The sequence below is a fragment of the Aspergillus ambiguus genome, assembly GCF_047715705.1.
Source record: "Aspergillus ambiguus strain CBS 117.58 unplaced genomic scaffold BDV59scaffold_21, whole genome shotgun sequence".
Classification (NCBI taxonomy): Eukaryota; Fungi; Ascomycota; class Eurotiomycetes; order Eurotiales; family Aspergillaceae; genus Aspergillus; species Aspergillus ambiguus.
In genome coordinates, this window is record NW_027395534.1 from 441,716 (window position 1) to 459,527 (window position 17,812).

At 52.3% G+C, this 17,812-nt stretch overlaps 8 protein-coding genes across 8 annotated transcripts; 4 read left to right on the forward strand and 4 right to left on the reverse strand.

Moving 5' to 3' along the window:
- Positions 1 to 1,626: 1,626 nt before the first annotated feature.
- On the reverse strand, positions 1,627 to 4,044 carry nar1 (iron-sulfur cluster assembly protein NAR1). The gene is made up of 2 exons (XM_073690155.1): positions 3,579 to 4,044; positions 1,627 to 3,505 (listed from the first exon to the last, which is right to left on the reverse strand). Exons 1-2 carry the CDS (start codon positions 3,684 to 3,686, stop codon positions 1,847 to 1,849), a joined length of 1,767 nt encoding a protein of 588 aa, XP_073546913.1. The 5' UTR covers positions 3,687 to 4,044; the 3' UTR covers positions 1,627 to 1,846.
- A 23-nt stretch (positions 4,045 to 4,067) lies between these two features.
- On the forward strand, positions 4,068 to 5,328 carry BDV59DRAFT_58217 (uncharacterized protein). The gene has a single exon (XM_073696690.1). It carries the CDS (start codon positions 4,335 to 4,337, stop codon positions 5,193 to 5,195), a length of 861 nt encoding a protein of 286 aa, XP_073546914.1. The 5' UTR covers positions 4,068 to 4,334; the 3' UTR covers positions 5,196 to 5,328.
- Positions 5,329 to 5,637: 309 nt separating this feature from the next.
- On the forward strand, positions 5,638 to 5,989 carry BDV59DRAFT_203039 (Rpo12/RPC10 RNA polymerase subunit family protein; the record flags this gene model as incomplete). Its single annotated transcript, XM_073694185.1, has 2 exons — positions 5,638 to 5,840; positions 5,965 to 5,989. The coding sequence occupies 2 exons, from the start codon at positions 5,638 to 5,640 to the stop codon at positions 5,987 to 5,989; spliced, it is 228 nt and encodes a 75-aa protein (XP_073546915.1).
- A 580-nt stretch (positions 5,990 to 6,569) lies between these two features.
- On the reverse strand, positions 6,570 to 7,928 carry BDV59DRAFT_203040 (anthranilate phosphoribosyltransferase; the record flags this gene model as incomplete). The annotated part of the gene is made up of 2 exons (XM_073694186.1): positions 6,570 to 7,541; positions 7,599 to 7,928. 2 exons carry the CDS (start codon positions 7,926 to 7,928, stop codon positions 6,570 to 6,572), a joined length of 1,302 nt encoding a protein of 433 aa, XP_073546916.1.
- A 213-nt stretch (positions 7,929 to 8,141) lies between these two features.
- BDV59DRAFT_58211 (mitochondrial 54S ribosomal protein uL10m) lies at positions 8,142 to 9,515 on the forward strand. Its single transcript, XM_073696689.1, has one exon. The coding sequence runs from the start codon at positions 8,298 to 8,300 to the stop codon at positions 9,369 to 9,371; it is 1,074 nt and encodes a 357-aa protein (XP_073546917.1). The 5' UTR covers positions 8,142 to 8,297; the 3' UTR covers positions 9,372 to 9,515.
- On the reverse strand, positions 9,516 to 11,234 carry BDV59DRAFT_58210 (phosphatidylinositol-specific phospholipase C). Its single transcript, XM_073696688.1, has one exon. The coding sequence runs from the start codon at positions 11,089 to 11,091 to the stop codon at positions 9,661 to 9,663; it is 1,431 nt and encodes a 476-aa protein (XP_073546918.1). The 5' UTR covers positions 11,092 to 11,234; the 3' UTR covers positions 9,516 to 9,660.
- Positions 11,235 to 12,315: 1,081 nt separating this feature from the next.
- BDV59DRAFT_203043 (putative 2-oxo acid dehydrogenases acyltransferase) lies at positions 12,316 to 13,836 on the forward strand (the record flags this gene model as incomplete). The annotated part of the gene is made up of 4 exons (XM_073694187.1): positions 12,316 to 12,415; positions 12,491 to 12,594; positions 12,654 to 12,725; positions 12,781 to 13,836. The coding sequence occupies 4 exons, from the start codon at positions 12,316 to 12,318 to the stop codon at positions 13,834 to 13,836; spliced, it is 1,332 nt and encodes a 443-aa protein (XP_073546919.1).
- Positions 13,837 to 15,581: 1,745 nt separating this feature from the next.
- On the reverse strand, positions 15,582 to 16,688 carry BDV59DRAFT_58242 (gluconokinase). The gene is made up of 2 exons (XM_073696691.1): positions 16,422 to 16,688; positions 15,582 to 16,363 (listed from the first exon to the last, which is right to left on the reverse strand). The coding sequence occupies exons 1-2, from the start codon at positions 16,653 to 16,655 to the stop codon at positions 15,905 to 15,907; spliced, it is 693 nt and encodes a 230-aa protein (XP_073546920.1). The 5' UTR covers positions 16,656 to 16,688; the 3' UTR covers positions 15,582 to 15,904.
- Positions 16,689 to 17,812: the final 1,124 nt, after the last annotated feature.

Genomic DNA, 17,812 nt, shown 5'->3' on the forward strand with positions numbered 1-17,812 from the left:
GCGGCAGATTCAATTGCCATATTCCCTCCTTGGCCAGTAAGGGGATTCATCTGGCTACCATTAGGATGTCAATACGAGTGAGTGACCAGGTGTGAAACCACTCACTTTATGGAAAGAATCGCCAACCAAAACAGCCCTCTTGTAAAAACACCTCTCCAAGACGAACTCCTCTACTGGGACTAGGGCTGTAGCGAGGCGGGCATTATAGACATCTCCGAGTGTGTGCCCCGGGAGGACGAGATCATCTGCGTATTTAGCTACCACCTCCTTCCCGTCTTCCGCATTGTATCTGGGGATTGACTGGTAAGTCGTTTTCCGTGGATTCTTGATGAATAGAAACCAATAGAGCCTCGACTCAGTCCCCGCCTGGGAAAGATATGATCGTCCCTCGTTGAATGCTTTGAACGCATAATCGTCTGGGACACCATCAGGGCGTTTGGATATCCCAAACAAGCATCTGTAAGTGCAAGTAATACCTGGAATACCGGAAGAGTCAGGACAGCTAGGTCCGCTATCAGATGAGGAACTCACTTTGACTAAGTCGTCTCCTCTGGTAACTCGGTACCTCCGCGTCGACGATCCTCCACAGCTCCTGTCTGTCCGGCTGTGGACGCCGTCAGTGCCCACTACGATATCCCCACGGTAAACGACTCCAGATTTCGTCTCAATCTTGGCATTTCCATCTAGTGTCTTGATCTTGAGGAGTTCACAGGATGTGTGGATCTTCGACTTGTCTCTGATGTTATCGTAGAGTGTTTGCAGGAGTTGCTGGCGATCGAGGAACCAACCTCGATATCCCGTCCTTTCGGGAAGAAGTCAGTCTTATTTCCGGTTACAGAACGGTCAGAATGATACAAACGCTTCTTCCATTAAGTCTCCAATATCTTTGTGATAGCTGAGTAGCTGTCCGTCAGGATTAATGGTCTTCACTTTGCCGAATGACATTCCCATTGACGCTAACTTCTCGGACAAACCGATCTGATCCATAATGCGCAAACCATGTGCCCAAAGAGCGATCCCAGCTCCAAGCGGAGGGGAAATAAGCTCGTGTTTCTCCAGGAGGGTGAAATCAATGCCATAAAGCTGCAGGATATTCGCAAGTGTTAGGCCTGCCACACTGCCTCCGACTATTATGACCTTGAACGCGGTCATTGTGGTCCATGCACTCTGTGATAGGCGAGGATATCTAGAGAAGACCACAAGCCGGCACGTTCAGTGGGTTTGCTTAAATACTTCCTTGTACTAAAGTTACTTTTGCTTCTTAGGTCACCCACAGACATAGCTACCTATCGACGTCGTGGACTAAGAATTGTCAGGTACGTCCCATTTGTGTGACTTGCCAACTTTCATGGTCATCAAAAATCCCTAAACATGGTAATAATAAAGCCGATCGCGGGTACTTTCAAACGCCGAACCTCAATTGTGTACCTATATATCAACAGCTGATATTGAATTTTTAAGTACTGAATATACCACTAGAGGATTACTGCATTATTCTGGCATCCCTACCAGCCCTAATACTGTCAAGTCTGTATTTTAGGAGCAGAGTGTCCTGAGCATAGAGGTCTCTATAGTGCGTTAGGTATGTACTCTGCGAGACGTTACATCTACATAATCACAGTTGCACAAGGGAATTCAAGAAGAGGGCCTAGAAAATGAGGAATACTAGTCGTTAAGCACAGCAGTGTTAGATTACGTAGTAACACCACGGCAAAAGAAAGAATGAACATGGTATCTTAGTAGTCTATAAGGCAGCCGCTCTGCAATATTAAGTAACCTCCACGTATCCTTATAGATCGTGGTAGTGACAGGGTATATGACCAGATGACAGTGGACAAATAATTCATTACCATTGGGTTTTGAGAGCCGTCTCGACAACCGGAGTAGTATCATTATCTCCTTTCTGAGGCTTTCCAACGTCACTTTCGACCTCACGATACGTCGTATAAGCCAGTTTCGAAAGCGGCACGCTTACCAAATCTGACCAGTATCGTAAAGTTTGATGAATCTGGGCCTCCTTCTCCGGTAGCGAGGTATACTCTGACGGACTTTCCGTCTCATCATCGGAGTCGCCGGCAGAGAAGTATGCTTCATCTACCCGAGCAAGCCAGGCCCGTTGTTCGTGCCGTGATGGCTTTGGTGCGGCTCTGTTTGAGTCTGCTGCGGGAGGTGTTTGTGAAGACATATTGGCTTGCCTGGCGTCGTCGATTTGTACCTGGCCTCCTCCATTGGTGCAACCACCAGGGCAGGCCATGACCTCCACATACGCATACTCAAACACTGATTTACCTCGTGATGGTACTGACCTCGCATCTGGAGCTCCCGAAGTACCTGTTGGTTTGAGATTTCTCACAAGGTTCTGAATGTTCTTAAAGCCATAGTATCGTGCAGCTTTGATGATAGGTTCACGTTGGGGCGACATCAATACATATTCGACCATATCGGCATTTCGCCCTTTTTGCGTGACAATTTCGCTTCCTTGATTCCGTTCTTGGAAAGACATCAACACATGGTAGAGATACCCACCGGATGTGCCTGTTGTCATGGACTGCGTTGACAAAGAACGGTTAGAAAATAGGAAGTTGTGCAGAGCCTTGTCTGGAAACTGCGGAAATGATAAAGAGCTAGGCTTCGAAATAAGACTTGGAAGATTAATGCCCCGCGATGAAGCTAGCGTAAGAACTTCACGGGTTGTGATGACGCAGTCAACATCACGGACAGGTGGCTGGGATTGGAAGGACTCCTGACCACCGGCTGGATTCCAACTGGCATCTGTTAACTCTTCTCGACTGGCCTCCAGCTTCTTATCGAAACAGGGCATAACTGCCAAGTGCCATATACGGGAAGCGGGCACACCGAGAGTTTTGCTTAGGGCGGATTTGAGGAGAGTTCCTGCCAATGCTTGGGGCGACTTAAGCTTGGAAAGATGAGGAAGGACGAAAGGACGAGTCTTCTCGACGTAGCATATCCAACCGGGACAGGCGGACGACAAAATCGGTTTTTTAGGAAGAGAGGAATCGGTGGCGTTAGCAGTGGAGGTTACAGTACGGCTGACTTCGTCAGCCGTGAGAGCCAAGACCGCATCACGCGTGACGTTGGTATCGACAACCCAGGTGAATCCACTGCAATTTTTCCCTCCCGCTCGCAGTCCATCGGGACCGCTAAAAAGTTGGTGAATCATGGAGGCAGCTTCTTTCTCAGGGATGCCATAGGTGGCTGCTAAACTTGCCCTTACTTGAGGGCTAACACTTGCGACGAATATCCGACCTTCATCATCCTGTATGCTGCTCGGATCCAAAAAGGTCCCCTGTTCATTCTGTATCAACCGCAACTCGGGATGTGCATCGAGTGTGTTGAGGACCTCGGCGTGCGACTGCAACGAGATGAGGACGGTTTCAGCGGAGGTCACGCATCCAGCGCATGCGAGGCAGTCGGTCAACGAAATCTGTGCGGTGGGAGGGTTTTCAGGCTGAACCTTATCTTCCGTCGTTACTTCATAAGGATTCTATTAACAATAGTCAGTCTTTCACCATCCGGAGTGCTGAAGGGTTGGACTGATGGCAACAAAGCTGACGTACCTCTGACTCTTGAGACTGTTTGGGAGGAAGCGTCTCTACCGGCTTGATACACGCAACATTGGGTGTAATAAAGTCATTCAGCTGGTTGTTTGGGATGATTGCGCTCATGGTCACCGGAACCCCACTGGGGACTGAAGACGAAACGCCGCTGGGGAGAAGGCGAAATCGGATATGTTCAGTCGGACTGGATATAGAGTTCGACAACAGACACACAATATAAGAGGATAAAAAGAAGGAGAGTGGGTGGAGTGGAGGGATGGAGGGTTAGAGGTGAAAAGAATTATCGGAGATAAGTAACCTTAGGTAGTTGGTTTGTCATAGTTATGGTGGCGAGTTCGACGAATCTGACGCCGCGGATTAGTACGGGATTGGCAGGAACTCCCCGCAATCGGCGCCGATAAGCTCACCGCCCCGCGATTCTGCCATCCATTTTGGCTCTCACCAACGAGGTGACTCAGAAATGAATTTCAACTTCCCAACTATTTGGATCCCTTCTAGCCATCTCGAGATCTGCAAACAGACGATCATTATGAGGCTGTGTCTGATCATGGCTCAATAGTTGTGGGGGTACTGGATGACTCAGGCGGCTGAATACGAGAAGGCCGCACATAAATATTGAAAGGCAGTTCGCGACTCCTCATGTAGTAATCAACATCAAGACACATTGTAGATATCTACGGATCACGTTCAGCCATTGCTTTATACAGGAATACTTTTAAGAGTGTCAGCCGAGCTAGACCAGGACCACTAGCGAACATGTCACACAGAACATCTGGATCCAACCGACGCGAAGTCCTGAAATCCACCGCAGAAGAAACCAAGGCTATCCTTCCAAATATCCTTGCTCTGAGACCACAAGACCCACCGACTGGCATCTACTTGCAACGCGCAAAGATTAGGAGTCTCGATGCGAGGTACAACCCGAATCTAAGCGCTCAGATCGAAGTCGTCAACGCGGACACTTTCGACACTGCAATTCGACTCGCAGACTCCGGTGCGGCAAACGGTACCAACGCCGGAAATGTCTGTGTCCTAAATATGGCCAGCGAGAAGCATGCTGGCGGTGGCTGGCTACGTGGCGCCCTAGCCCAGGAAGAAGAACTCTGCTACCGCAGCAGTCTTAGTTTCACCTTAAAGAGGCGGTTCTACCCCATGCGGGAAAATGACGCAATTTATTCCCCGAGCGTGGTGGTTTTTCGTGAGAGCTTCACCAACCGCCATCGGTTGATGGACCTCCAACGGCCGGAGACGCTCCCGGCTGTCAGTGTTATCAGCATCGCTGCTCTGAGGAGGCCATCTGTGAACCATAGACTATCTCCTCCTGCCTATGTGCGTCCCGCCGACCGAGAGACGATGAAAGACAGAATGCGGTCCGTTCTCCGTATCGCAGCATTTAATAAACATCGGAAATTGGTTTTAGGCGCCTTAGGATGCGGTGCTTTCGCAAACCCCAAGGAAGAGGTGGCGAATTGCTGGGCAGCGATACTGCAGGAACCGGAATTTCGGGGATGGTGGGAGAATATTGTGTTTGCAGTCTTGGATAATACAGCGCATCTCGCTAATAGCGATGGGAATTTCGGCACGTTTCACAGCACATTGCATGGCCTGAGGTTATAAATTGAGATACCCGCCTAGATAGTATTGTCTCTGGCATCTTCAAATGAAAGTGGCATCGAGTTGTATTTACTGGAGCCTTGGAGTATTTTAGCATGGCATGATTCGAGTCTGAAAGACATTCAACCTCCCTTAGATATTGGACTTCAGCGTACTGCGTAGGCATGAACGCAAATACGACGACCAACTGGATATTGTTCTAGGTAAAAGCAATATGATTGGCCAACATCCCAGTGCTGACTCATCCGCCTGAAGGCGCCGCCAAAAGATGGATCCAGAACCGCTGAGAACTTCTTTTTCTCGTTGCTCCAAATCCTCACGACAGTTCTTCTCCTCGCACCTCCGGATAAACCGACGCTTCTCAGCAGGCAACACCTCCAACACCGTCGTCCCCATCGAGCAGACAGATTTTTTTTTTTTTTCGCGAAACCACAAGCAACGAACCATGTCTCGTGAAGCCTACCAAGTCCCTTCACTCGGCGGCCAGAATGCCTTCAGTGCAGATGGCATGGGCGCGAACTCAATGGAGGGCCCCGCTGTCGCCTATCTTTGTGGTGAATGCAATGCGCGCGTGTCGCTGAAGAGGGGAGACCAGATCCGATGCAAGGAATGCGGACACCGTGTGCTGTACAAGGAGAGAACGAAGCGGTGAGATTTTCCCCTCCTTTTCCAAATTGATTTCACCGTCACTACACCCTTTGTTTTTCTTTTTAACCGTTTCAGTCTACCACTGTTCATGCATGTTTGAGTCTCTTGCGCTGACTCCGCCCAGGATGGTCCAGTTTGAAGCTCGGTGAGCCGACCTGTAGCTGACGTGGAGGTCCTCTGCGAATTTGAACGAGAATTGCTTCTTACGAATCTTGGATACGCATTCTGTGGCGCTTGGGAGTTTGATACCTTTTACTAAATCGAAAACATGTGGACCTGGTGTGCCTGTCTGTCAAGTTGTCTGTCTCGCTACGATAGGTGGCTGAGGCTGTGACGTGGAAGTACAACAAAGCGAAATGGCAAATACCCATGATGTATTCGTCAGCTCTTGATGCATATACACACATATTCTACCTCTTATTTCCACGGTAAAGTGCAAAGAACTTTCGCTATTAAAGCCGCAATAAAAATATAGAATGCCATCCAGCGGGTGAAACGAAGCCATCGGCTGGCTACCTTAATCAGGTAAACCGGGTGAACGAAACGATGCGTTGACAGAAATTCCGAAGCGTCTTGAGTCAACAGAGACGACTGACAGTCATGAAAATAATATGACTATGGCAAAATGGGAGTTTCACAACGAGATTTAAGAAGAGAATAGAAAAATACCGAAAGGAAGATTTAGGGGGAAGAAGGTGGAGGGGAGAAGCAATTGTTGTAGATCTAAGTTCATTGAAGCTTATTGCTTACTTCAATGAACTTCTCTAAACAACCTAGCGAGGCACCACTCTCGATGCACCACCGAGCCCGTCGGACACCCTCCTTCCAGCGAGCTCCACCGGGGCCGCGCTCGGTGATGACTTTTCCATCGTCTCCAGGACCCATGTTGCTCGTATCAGACTCACAGATGCCGGAGATGACTAGGAGGGCTGCCACGTTCATGAGCACAAAGGTCAGGATGGGATCATCGCGCGGCAATTCATTGCGCAGGATGCTCATAAGCTTGGCGGCGTTTTCACCCGGCAGCTTCCGGCCGTGCACCGCCGACAATGGATGCGCCTGGAGACCGAAATCAGAGGGCACCAGTGTAAAGCTTTCTAATCGGGGGACAGTGCGGGGAGGCGCATCATCATCGCTCGTGCAACCATCGTTATCTTCCCCAGTCGGGCCCTTATATTCGGGGTTGGGGTACTCAGTCAACCTCCAACAGTTGGTAGGTCCCGCACAGCTGATCTCATCCAGATCCTCTGCACCACAGACAACCAGAGCCTTCTTGCATCCGTTCTCCAGCAGTGCTTCCGCGAAAACAGGGCCGAGGCTCTTGTAGGCGACTCCGACCACGCGGGCTTCCAGAGCAGCATCCAGTGGGTTCGCAAGTGGCCCCATCAGGTTGAAGATCGTACGCAGACCGAGTCCACGGCGGACGGGGCTAGCGTAGCCCATCCCCGGGTGAAAATTAGGAGCATAGAGGAAGGCATAATTCGTAGCGCCATAGACATCCGCGATATTGCTGGCGGAAATTGCTGTAAGATTCGGGGGCGTCGGGACGATGGCATTGAGCACGTCAGCAGAACCGGACATCGACGTTTGTGCCCTATTACCATGCTTGGCCATCAAGATGAGGGGCGAGGCGATGATGGACGAGGTGGTTGAGATATTGAAGGTTGAGTGAGAATCTCCTCCGGTGCCAACAATGTCACACTGTTGAAGGTTAGTACGAGATCACTGAGTACAGAAAGGAATACGAGTTTCACTCACTATTCCACCCCCGTATTTCCCTTCCTTTTTGCCTCGAGCTCGAAGGGTCTTTTTCAAGATCCGGAGATCGGGTTTGAGGGCGGCATCGCGCATACGCTGAGAACACTGCGCAATAACCTGGGGGTCCTTATCCCGCTGCGTAGAATGTAGCAGAGTCAGGAGAGCAGCAGTCTGAACAGCTGACAGGCGGTCCTCAAAGATCAGAGCAAATGCAGCAGCGATTTCAGAGGCTTCCACAGGAGGAAGACTCTCCGCGGGGTATGCAAGCCGCTGGAGGAGGGGAGCGATAGAAACCTGGTTCGGTTTTACCTCGAAATCTTGGACTGTCATTTTGGGAGAAAGAGAGCTCATGGCGTCGGAAGGACTCCCAGGAGGAATCCCTGGGTTTTTCAAAGGCTAATTCAGTGGGATGCACAACCAGCTGTACTTTTGAGTCACAAGTCATGCCGCTGCTTGCTGCATTGGTGCCGCACCGCAATCCGGCAGAATCTTCACCGCCCAGCCCGTGAATTTCCCGATCGTCGCAAATCTCTCTCTCGCGCTCTTCGGGCACAAACACTCTTGCGTCTCCCCATCCATTCAAACCCCACAGTCTCGAGGGTTGATCCCCGACTTCTTACTTGCTCCGTGTTTCCTGTCACATATTCTCTGCATCTCTTTTCCTTTGCCCCGTGTCACCCTTCTCTCTCAATCCTCACAATGCCTCCCCGGATGCGCCTTGTCCGTGGCCGGGTCCCCCAAGCCATCCGACGACCGACGCTTCTCGGCCAACATGATTTGACCGTCGTTGCTCGGTGTGCAAGCACTGCTGCAGCATCTGCAACCACTCCTGCCCCATCCATCGAGCAAATGACCAAGTCTGTTCCGCCGATTGCCCGATTCCCACTCTCTCAACCACCCTCGCATCGCAATCCCGAATACCGACGCTCCCAGCTCTTGCGCCAGTACACCTCCCTCATCCGCACCACCCCTCTTATGGTCTTTTTCCAGCATGACAATCTCCAATCTGTCGAGTGGGCCGCCATCCGGCGAGAGCTGAGCAAGGCCATGCAAAAGGTCGACGAGCAGATTGCCTCCGAGGGTCGGAACGCACCGCCATTGGCACCCCATGTCAAGGTCCAGATCGTCCAAACTAGCATTTTCGAAGTCGCCCTGCGCATTGTCGAGTACTTCCGCCCCAATCCCACTGCTGCCGTCGGGAGCGGTGAGAACCCCGCCGCAGTCGATCCAGTCACGCAATCGTCCGCCGAGATCCCTCTCTCCGGTTCCAGGGACGACCCATCACTCGCCCACGACCTCTCCCGGACAGCCCACCAGGCTGTCAGACACATGAAGGGCAAACACGAGCTCTCACCGCTCCTCGTCGGCCCAATCGCCGTCCTTTCCATCCCCAATGTCTCCCCGGAGCACCTGAAAGCTGCCCTGACGGTCCTGGCCCCCAAAGCTGCCGGATTTCCTGCTCCCACCCGGAAGGCTAATCCCGGGTGGCACGAGCTACCCGTCCAGAATGGGTTGAACAAACTGGCCCTGCTGGCCGCACGTGTCGATGGCAAGGTCTTCGACGTCGACCAGACCAAGTGGGTTGGAAGCATCCAGGGTGGCATGGACGGTCTCCGCTCCCAGCTTGTCATGGCTCTGCAGAGCATGGGATCCAGCGTCGCGAGCACCCTGGAGAGTGCGGGCAAGAGCCTGTACTTCACCCTCGAAAGTAGAAAGAGTGTTCTGGAAGAGGAGCAGAAGGGTCCCGAGGGCGACAAGAGCGAATCGTCCTAGACTCCCATGATATCCTGGTTTATGTATAATATCGTTGTATACTTGTACTTTTTCTCTTGAATTTCTTGTCTTGGGCTCTGGTTGTTTAGCATATGAGATTCTGCTTGTACAGGGGCTAGAATAGAGGATCCGAATTCCATACGGACAGTCTCCAGTTCAGTTACTTGTGATTATCTAGGTGCTTTGTAGGGTATGCGCATTCGTCTGGCTATCCAAACACATTCGTGACAGGCATATCAACACCAAAAGGGAGAAACCCTGGGTTTATACTTATCTAAGACGTATATATCTAGTTCTGGTTCTGCCGTTGCTGTCTCAGCTTCAGACGGGCATTCATGCCGACAATGCAGCGCACTAAATCCCAATCCCCATCTAGACCAACCCAGTCGGTGACCAGAACCCCGGTTGACCAGTCCCCATCCTTCTCACCATGTCTGCGGCAGAGGTAATCGACGGTTGCCGGGTTGACCTTGGCAGCGATCTTCTCGGGCCAGGTACCCATCTTCCAGAAGTTGCTCGCACTGAGGAAGTTGATGTAGAATGGGTGGGCACGGGTGGCCGCGGGGCCGGGCAGCACGCCGAACGGGTAACACGTCTGACCGGCGCGGGCGCAATGCTCGGTGACGTACTGGACCTTCTTGTCGATATTCTGGGTCTCCAGCACCTCGTAGAAGTCCTGGATGCACACCTGGCCGCTGGGGCAGCTGGCATGGGCGCAGTTGTCCGCCCACCCCGTGGCGTTGATGCCCCAGCCCTTACCGTCGTGGATCTCCTTCAGATGCTCCAGGATGTCAAAGCGGCGCATGAGCACGACCTTCCCGCGCACCTCGCCCAGGGTGGGGATCTTGGGGTTCGTGTACCACCGGCTGTCCGGGCGGGCATAGTGGTCGTTGATGATCCGACTCAGCTGCTGGTCGGTGTGGTTCCCGGGCCCCTCGCGCTTCAGGGAGACGATGACGGTCTCAGAGGGGTTATGCTCGAGGAAGTCGTTCACCTCGCGCATCAACTCGCGGAAGTATTTGTTCCCCGTGAGGGAGATGGGGAAGGTGCTGTGAACGAGGATGAGCTCGTCCTTCGCCGGGTCGTCTGGGAACTGCGGCTGCACGCGGATGTCGAAGAAGCGGACGCCGTTCCGCAGCTGCTCGCGCGGACTGACGGCCTGGCAGCGCACGGAGGGCGCGGCGACGTGGCAGGTGGGCGAGTTGTGCGTGCCCGGGATGGAGAGGGACGAGAGCAGAATGTTGTCCTTCAATTCACGCATCCAGGCGTTCAGGTTGGCCGACGAAAAGACGGTAAGATGGGAGGCAGGCGTAACATAGACCCCCGTCAGGCGGAAGCGAGGGTTGTCGCAGAGGGCCTTCATTGTCGCGGACTCGGACGTCGGGACGGGGGTCTGGACGCGATGTCTCTCCCCTTCTACATCAAAGACCCAGCGCATGCATTCCTTGTCGGAGTCGATGAAGGAGCGTAGCTCGGTCTTGACGGTCTTGAAGGGCTCCACCCGAATATCAACCTCCTTATGTGCGAACGGCTGGCTGTCCGGGGTAATCGTGGCGGCTGGGGCATCGGCGCGGGTGACATTCGTCAAGACGCGGGTGAAATTTTTGGCGAGCGATTGGATGTCATCTTTGGGCTTCTGGGGAGGCCGGAAGCGTTCAATGCGCTTCAGGGTGATAGGGGTCGAGGTGAGATTGCGGATGGTTAGGTGTTCGGCCACCATTGCGACTGTGGGGATATGCAAGACACAAGCTGTGTAAGTGTATGTACGTGCGTGTATGTGTACCCAAAGTGTCTTGAGACAGCGTACTGTGGATGTGCGTGGGCAATTGCAGGAGTGTCCCGGACAGCAAGGAGAAGCCTGGATCTTTATGGTGACATAGTAGGAACAGGCTTCAGCGGAGGGAGGGCGCGTCATTGGCCCGCGGTGTGGCTTGGTGGAGGGGCACACCAATCAGACTAGCGTCGCCTGAACCACACTCGGAGGGGCTGATCTCTCCCCTCTCACCATGTTATCGACACACGGGATGGCCCAAGGTTTCTTAGATCCGCCAATCCCAGATGATCGTCCAGAATAACCATGGGAACACGAGTCGATGGCTGGCAAATTTGAACTATCACAATCGCTCAGCATCTGGGGCTCGGTTTGTCTGCTCGAGGCCGATCCGCTGTGGTGGGGTGCACCATTCGGAGATCGTCTCCATTATGGGATACCATCGTCAAACATTGTGCTCAACCAGTGGTTTTAACATAGCTGGGGTCTGGAAGCCAAGGAAGCTACAATTGTTAAACATGGTCCTCCGTAAGAGGATGACTTATAGTGGCTTTCTTGATCTATCTGATCTATGCAGTGCTACTCAACCCAGCTTTGCCCATAGAACGCAGGCTTACCAGAACACCCCGATCACCGGTCCGACCCATTCCCTCTCCCTATGTAGTGATTAGAGCTCCTTTACGAGGTGTTAATGTACGCCAACCACTACTGAATGAGATACCAGTATGTTGTGGCTTACTGCCATCCTGATAGAAGGGACAGCATAATCCCCTCCACTTTAGGGTCAGATTCGACACGTCTTGTTGGTCTCTGTGTAAGACATTGTTGACAATGGAGCTAATCGTTCCTGAAGAACACCGCCTAGTTTTGCACAGTTCTACCTCTTAACTATATACTCCGGATTAATGATAGCCCGATCTCCCCCAGAATGCGGAGTATGTCACGTGGGATGACGCTGGGGTCGGTTATCGTCGGCGCTCGGTCTCTCAAGGAGGAACGCGGCCAGGCGTTAAGAACTCGACGCCAGTGTCCCACGATGTCGGAAAGTTGATTTCTTCCTCTGGCTGCTCCGTTGCTCTGTTACAGGCTCGACGGTGCGTGCAATTGACAATGAACGTCCTACGATGCAGTCGAGCCCTTTCCCGGGCGCTTCGGCCATCTACACATCTCCCAATGGCCGTTCCTCCAGCCGCGAGTATCCTTCGACGTGGATTCCATGCTATCCCCGCTCTATGGGGCATTAGGTCTCAGGTTCTGAAAGATGTTGGTGAAGGTTTGTCGACTCGACCCTCTGTTCCCGGACTTCCCATGAATGTACTGCAATTACTGACGAGAACCCAACCTGCAGGTATCACGGAAGTCCAAATCATACAATGGTATGTGGAGGAAGGCGCCCGGATTGAAGAGTGGAAGCCACTCTGTCAGTACCAGTCCGATAAGGCGGTTGATGATGTTAGTCGCTGAGATCCTGCCCGCAAGGCTTCATGGACAACGCAGGCTAACCAGCCTAGATCACCTCAAGATACGAGGGCATTGTGAAGAAGCTACATTTTGAGGCAGATGACACGGTGCCGACTGGAAGGGTACGAACAATGCATACAGGCATTATGATGTACTCTCATCGCTAACAGCTCCCAGGCTCTCTGTGACATAGAAGTGGACGATGGGAAATATCCAGATGATCACCCTCCACCCCCACAGGCTCCATCACAGCCTGCGCCTACTCCCCCAACCCCCACACCGACACAGATTCGTGAAGAACCTGTGGCTACAGCTACTCCAGCAAACGACATCGCCAACCAGACCCCGAAATCACGCTATGCGACGCTTGCGACCCCCGCCGTCCGTGGCCTGCTGAAGACTCTAAATGTAGACATCCAGGACGTTCACGGCACCGGCAAGGATGGACGGGTCCTCAAGGAGGACGTTCAGCGATTCGTAGCAGCGCGCGACTCGCCGTCCACCGCACCGCCCGGGACCCCGCAGACCGAAACGGCCGTCAACTTGTCGCCGATCCAGTCGCAGATGTTCAAGACGATGACGCGGTCACTCGGCATCCCCCATTTCCTTTACACGGATGAGCTCAACATCAACAACATTACGGCGATGAGGAGGAAGTTGGCCAATGACGCCAAAGACCCCATCAAGATCACTTTCCTTTCATTCGTGGTCAAGGCCGTCTCTATGGCACTCTCGGAGTACCCACTCCTCAATGCGAAGGTCGATACGAGCAACGCCGACAAACCCCAGCTCATTATGCGCCCCAGGCACAACATCGGAGTGGCCATGGATACACCACAGGGCTTGATCGTTCCAAACGTGAAGGATGTCGCCAATCGGTCAATTTTGGAAGTTGCATCGGAGATCTCGCGACTGAGTGCCCTTGGGAAAGATGGTAAAATCACACCTGCTGACATGAGTGGTGGTACTATTACCGTCTCTAATATTGGTAACATTGGTGGTACCTATGTTGCACCGGTTATCGTGCCCAATGAGGTTGCCATTCTCGGAATAGGTAAATCGAAGACCGTACCCATATTCGACGACGAAGGACAGGTCACGAAAGGAGAACTTGTGAATTTCAGTTGGAGCGCAGATCACCGCGTGGTGGATGGCGCCACCATGGCCAGAATGGCAAACAAGATCCGGGCTTACATTGAATCGCCAGAATTGATGCTTCTTCAGCTTAGATAGGAACGTCATACCTAAGAAATAGAAAGTCTACTTTGATCCCTTTGGAGGAAGTAAACCCAGAAAGGAAGGGTATCCAACCTTAAACTTGTATTTGGCAACCGACTGGCAGCTGGTGTATATCACAATGTTTGTGAACTATACTAGGAAGCAATGGGCATCGAAGGCCAAGGTATACCCCGAAATGCACAAATACACTGGGAAACCTGGAAGGTAGAGCTCATAATAAGGTAAAGGGGCTTCCTTAGTACCTAAGATAGGTACTTACTGATCTATAAGTGTTTCGTACGATCAAATTCCTTGTATATGACCTACGTAACCTTAACATGGAAAATCGTCATGCGCAAGATTAAAATCGATCAATCGGCACGGACCGTTACATGTACTGATTGCGTCCACCACAACGTTAACATTATTGGTATATCTCAGATAACTCCGGCAGACTCGTACAGCATCCTTGGAAACCGCTAGAATGCCTATTGCCAAGGGCGCAACACTGGGTAACGATGTACTTAATGCTGAGCAAAGCTTGGTGGCATAAGCATGAACGAATATTTGAAGACACACGCTTTGCTCAAAACGGCACCCGGCTTCTCGGTCGTATCCAGGTACCAGGCATATCGTGCAGTACAGAGAAGCGGATGTAAGATACGTTATCCCACACCTTTAGGACGGACACTTTCCAAACGGCTTCTGTTCTTCGATGAAGGTATCCCATCTCATTCAGTAAAGTTGGGGTCGCCAAAGATTTTGGTCCAGTGTTCGAACTGTTCCTTGTTTTCGGACTCCCTGATATCTACCGGACGCTGGATGAGCGGTACATTCAGGTTCCACACAGCGAGATGCAAACTCTACGCTATGAGAGGTATTAGTCATTGGCGATGAGGTATCCTCCCGCCAATGGACATAGTAGTAAAATCTGACTTTCGTGTCAAAAGCGAGAGTCACTTGTTAGTGCCGAACAACTCTCGGTCAAGATCAAGGGTGTAGATCCATTCGATATCCACACGGTCGAGGTCAGGAAGGTGGGCGTGGATTGGAGGTACATTCAGGCGACCATCAACTGCCAGAAAGCTCGTAGCCCAGCGCCTCGGGATGTTGTCGTCATGGCTAACAACCGAGAGACACTGTTTGATCTGCTGTTGGGCAAGCTTCGAATAAATCGCTCCCATTGAGGTCGACCATTCTACCAGATTCGTTCAGAACGAGGTAGAGGAAAGTTGGTACGTTGGTATGTGAATTTCTGCTCGTACTATTGATAAATAGGCCTAGAAAAACACCGTACCTCTAATTGTAAGCTGACATGGTACTGCTCAGGATCTAATGCAGGATCGCCATTCCAAGGCCCTCTGGATAGCTGTCGAGATGATTGTAGTAGATGAAACATCTACCGCAGCGGCGGACGATGACGAACCCTCTAGTTCCCTTGGCTCAGGAGGACCTTAATTAATGGTGGTCGAGGCAACGGGATGTAGAGTGGAACGGTTGATGCAGATGGACGGGGAAATGGGTGCCACCCAAAACGATGGGTTTCGAGGAAGGAAAACAAAGAATCCCACGGGTAAGGGAGGCAACATGGCGGGATTTCACGTACTCCCGTTTTCTTTATTGCAGGCGTGGTCAATCCCCGACTAAATACTGGGGCTTTTTGGTATATTGCAGGGTAGATTATTATGGATGTTCCTCTATGTTACATCAATATCAAAAAACAGCCATTTACTCACAGGGAGGGGAGCAGCATTGTTAATGACCGTTCAGCTGCCGGGAAATCCAGCGTCTTGACCTCAGGTGACATGGTATAAGGAAATTACCGATATACTGTCGATTGACAAGTATGCTTACAAGTCCGCAGAAGTTCTTTCAAATGCACGCCATGCAAGTGGTTCAAGGCGAGTTCACATATGACGTAACATTGTTGAATCCAAAGAAAAAAAAGAATGCAAAACAAATGCACCAGGCTGCAACGAAACTCCAAAAGACAAATAAACTCCGTAGACACCAGACCAGGCCAAAAAGCCATCATTCATGCACCTCATACAATAGACCAAAAGAGGAAGGCAAAAGCGGCCGGCTACGACCGCTTATACTCCGCCAGCTTCTCCTTCACCAACTGCAGGACCTGGGACTGGACCTGCGTGGGGGGCGCATTGGCGTCGATGGTCAGCGCATCCCACTCGCCCTTGGGCTCCTCGAGGTCGCGCAATTGCGACTGCACCATGCCGCTCTTCATGTAGTGGGCCTGGCGCTGGGTGACGCGCTGCAGGAGGACGTTCTCGTCCAGCTTGAGGTAGATGAAGTGGATCTGCACGGAGGGCGAGTTGTATGTGGCGATGCGCATGACGTCGCGGTATTTCTGCTTCAGCGCGGAGCAGGCGACCACGACGCCGGCCGGTGGGTGGAAGTTGTTGGCTTGCGACGGCGACAGCGCCGTCGTCGCGGCTTCGCGCAGCGCGATCAGCCAGTCCCAGCGGTCTGCGTCGGTGAGGGGCACGCCGTTGCTCATTTTCTGCTTGTTGGAGGGTGGGTGAAACTGTTCCCGTTAGTTTCTGGCTAGGGGAGAGGGATAAAGATACGGATCGAGTACGTACATCGTCACCCTCCAGGAATGGGTAGTGAAGCTCGTTTCCGAGCCCGCGGCCTACGGTACTCTTGCCGCAGCCGGCGGGCCCGGTGACGACCCAGATATGCTGCGTGGACTCCTTGGGGTGGTCCGGGTACATTGTAGCGGCGTTGAGGGGGGTGGTCGTGGTGGCAGCGGCGGAGTTCATCATGGAGGCATTGGTGGTCATGGGCGGTTGAGGCCGTTCGCCGGCAGACAGCATGATGAAAAAGGAGTATAGAGGAGGACTGGGGTTCACCAAGGTAAGATGTTACAGGAAGTATGCCCAGGTAGGTGGTGGACGGATGATATATACAACCGGGGGGGTGGTGGAAGGAGACAATGATACAGGAGGACAATAAAGGCAGGGGATAGATAGACGGTGTAAAAGAGAAGAAAGAAGACCGAAGCCGAAACAAGGGACCGCAAGGAGGATAATAAGAGCAGCAGGTTCAAGTATGAAATTTGGACCGGTGGATCCGCCGGGGAGAGCGGATTTGACGTATTTTACACGGACTGTCGCAGGAGAAATTCCCCATTTATCCCCTCGGCCACTCAGAAGGAGGATTATTTGCCTTCTCTCGGGAGGTGGAGGAGCAGCAAAAGGGAGTCCGGCGGGCTGGTTGTTAGCGGGAGATCGATCGGGGTGCATAAACTACGGGACTAGATATTGCCAACGCGCCTGGCTGTTCCACGCGGGCGACACTGGGAGAGAAGGGGCATCCCGGTTGATTCTCCCCGGTTCTATCAGCCTTTCTCGTGAGGAAATTCAACGGCAAAATGGATGAAAAAGCGGCTCTCAGGATGATGTCACTGCCACTGCGGCAGTAATATTACCGTTCAATACGCTCAGTACCAGGGAAACCCCCACGCTATGCCCTTTCAGGCTATCGATTTGATCCCCATTTTATTTCTTTTTTCTTTTCCGCATATCAACGATCTTCTGGATGCACAGAGTATACGCAGTTGAGTCGGGCAATTCCTCGGATCCTGCTGCATCTGCCGAACCTCCCTCCCGCGGAGTTGATCTATCCAGTACTTTGTCCACCGCTGCCTACGCAGTACACCGCTTATCGTGTGGCGTGCCGTGCCGCCTCAGCGTGGCTGAGTCCGGGGTAAGCCTGCAGTGCGTCGATAAATCACCGAGACTGACCCTCGTGACAGTCGACCATTGCTTGAGTTGCGGCCGGAAACTTATTCCCTGAAGCAGAGCCCGGTCTTCCCCTGCATTGTCCTACAAATCATCTGGTCCGGATCGCAAATGTCTACCCAACTGTCCCTACCCCTCACGCTGAAAACACCGGCCGTTATCCTAACCCAGTAGTTCAGTCTGCGTAGCGGTAGGCGCGGGGAGTCCCCCCGAAAACCGGTGGACAGTCG

Excerpts from the sequence above, each read along its gene's own strand:
- BDV59DRAFT_58211 (XM_073696689.1), top strand. The coding sequence starts at position 8,298 with ATGCCTCCCCGGATGCGCCTTGTCCGTGGCCGGGTCCCCCAAGCCATC.
- BDV59DRAFT_58217 (XM_073696690.1), top strand. The coding sequence starts at position 4,335 with ATGTCACACAGAACATCTGGATCCAACCGACGCGAAGTCCTGAAATCC.
- BDV59DRAFT_58210 (XM_073696688.1), bottom strand. The coding sequence starts at position 11,091 with ATGGTGGCCGAACACCTAACCATCCGCAATCTCACCTCGACCCCTATC.
- nar1 (XM_073690155.1), bottom strand. The coding sequence starts at position 3,686 with ATGAGCGCAATCATCCCAAACAACCAGCTGAATGACTTTATTACACCC. Across the intron at positions 3,506-3,578 it reads AACAGTCTCAAGAGTCAGAG|AATCCTTATGAAGTAACGAC; the intron begins GTACGTCAGCTT and ends TATTGTTAATAG.
- BDV59DRAFT_58242 (XM_073696691.1), bottom strand. The coding sequence starts at position 16,655 with ATGCTGTCTGCCGGCGAACGGCCTCAACCGCCCATGACCACCAATGCC. Across the intron at positions 16,364-16,421 it reads CATTCCTGGAGGGTGACGAT|TTTCACCCACCCTCCAACAA; the intron begins GTACGTACTCGA and ends TAACGGGAACAG.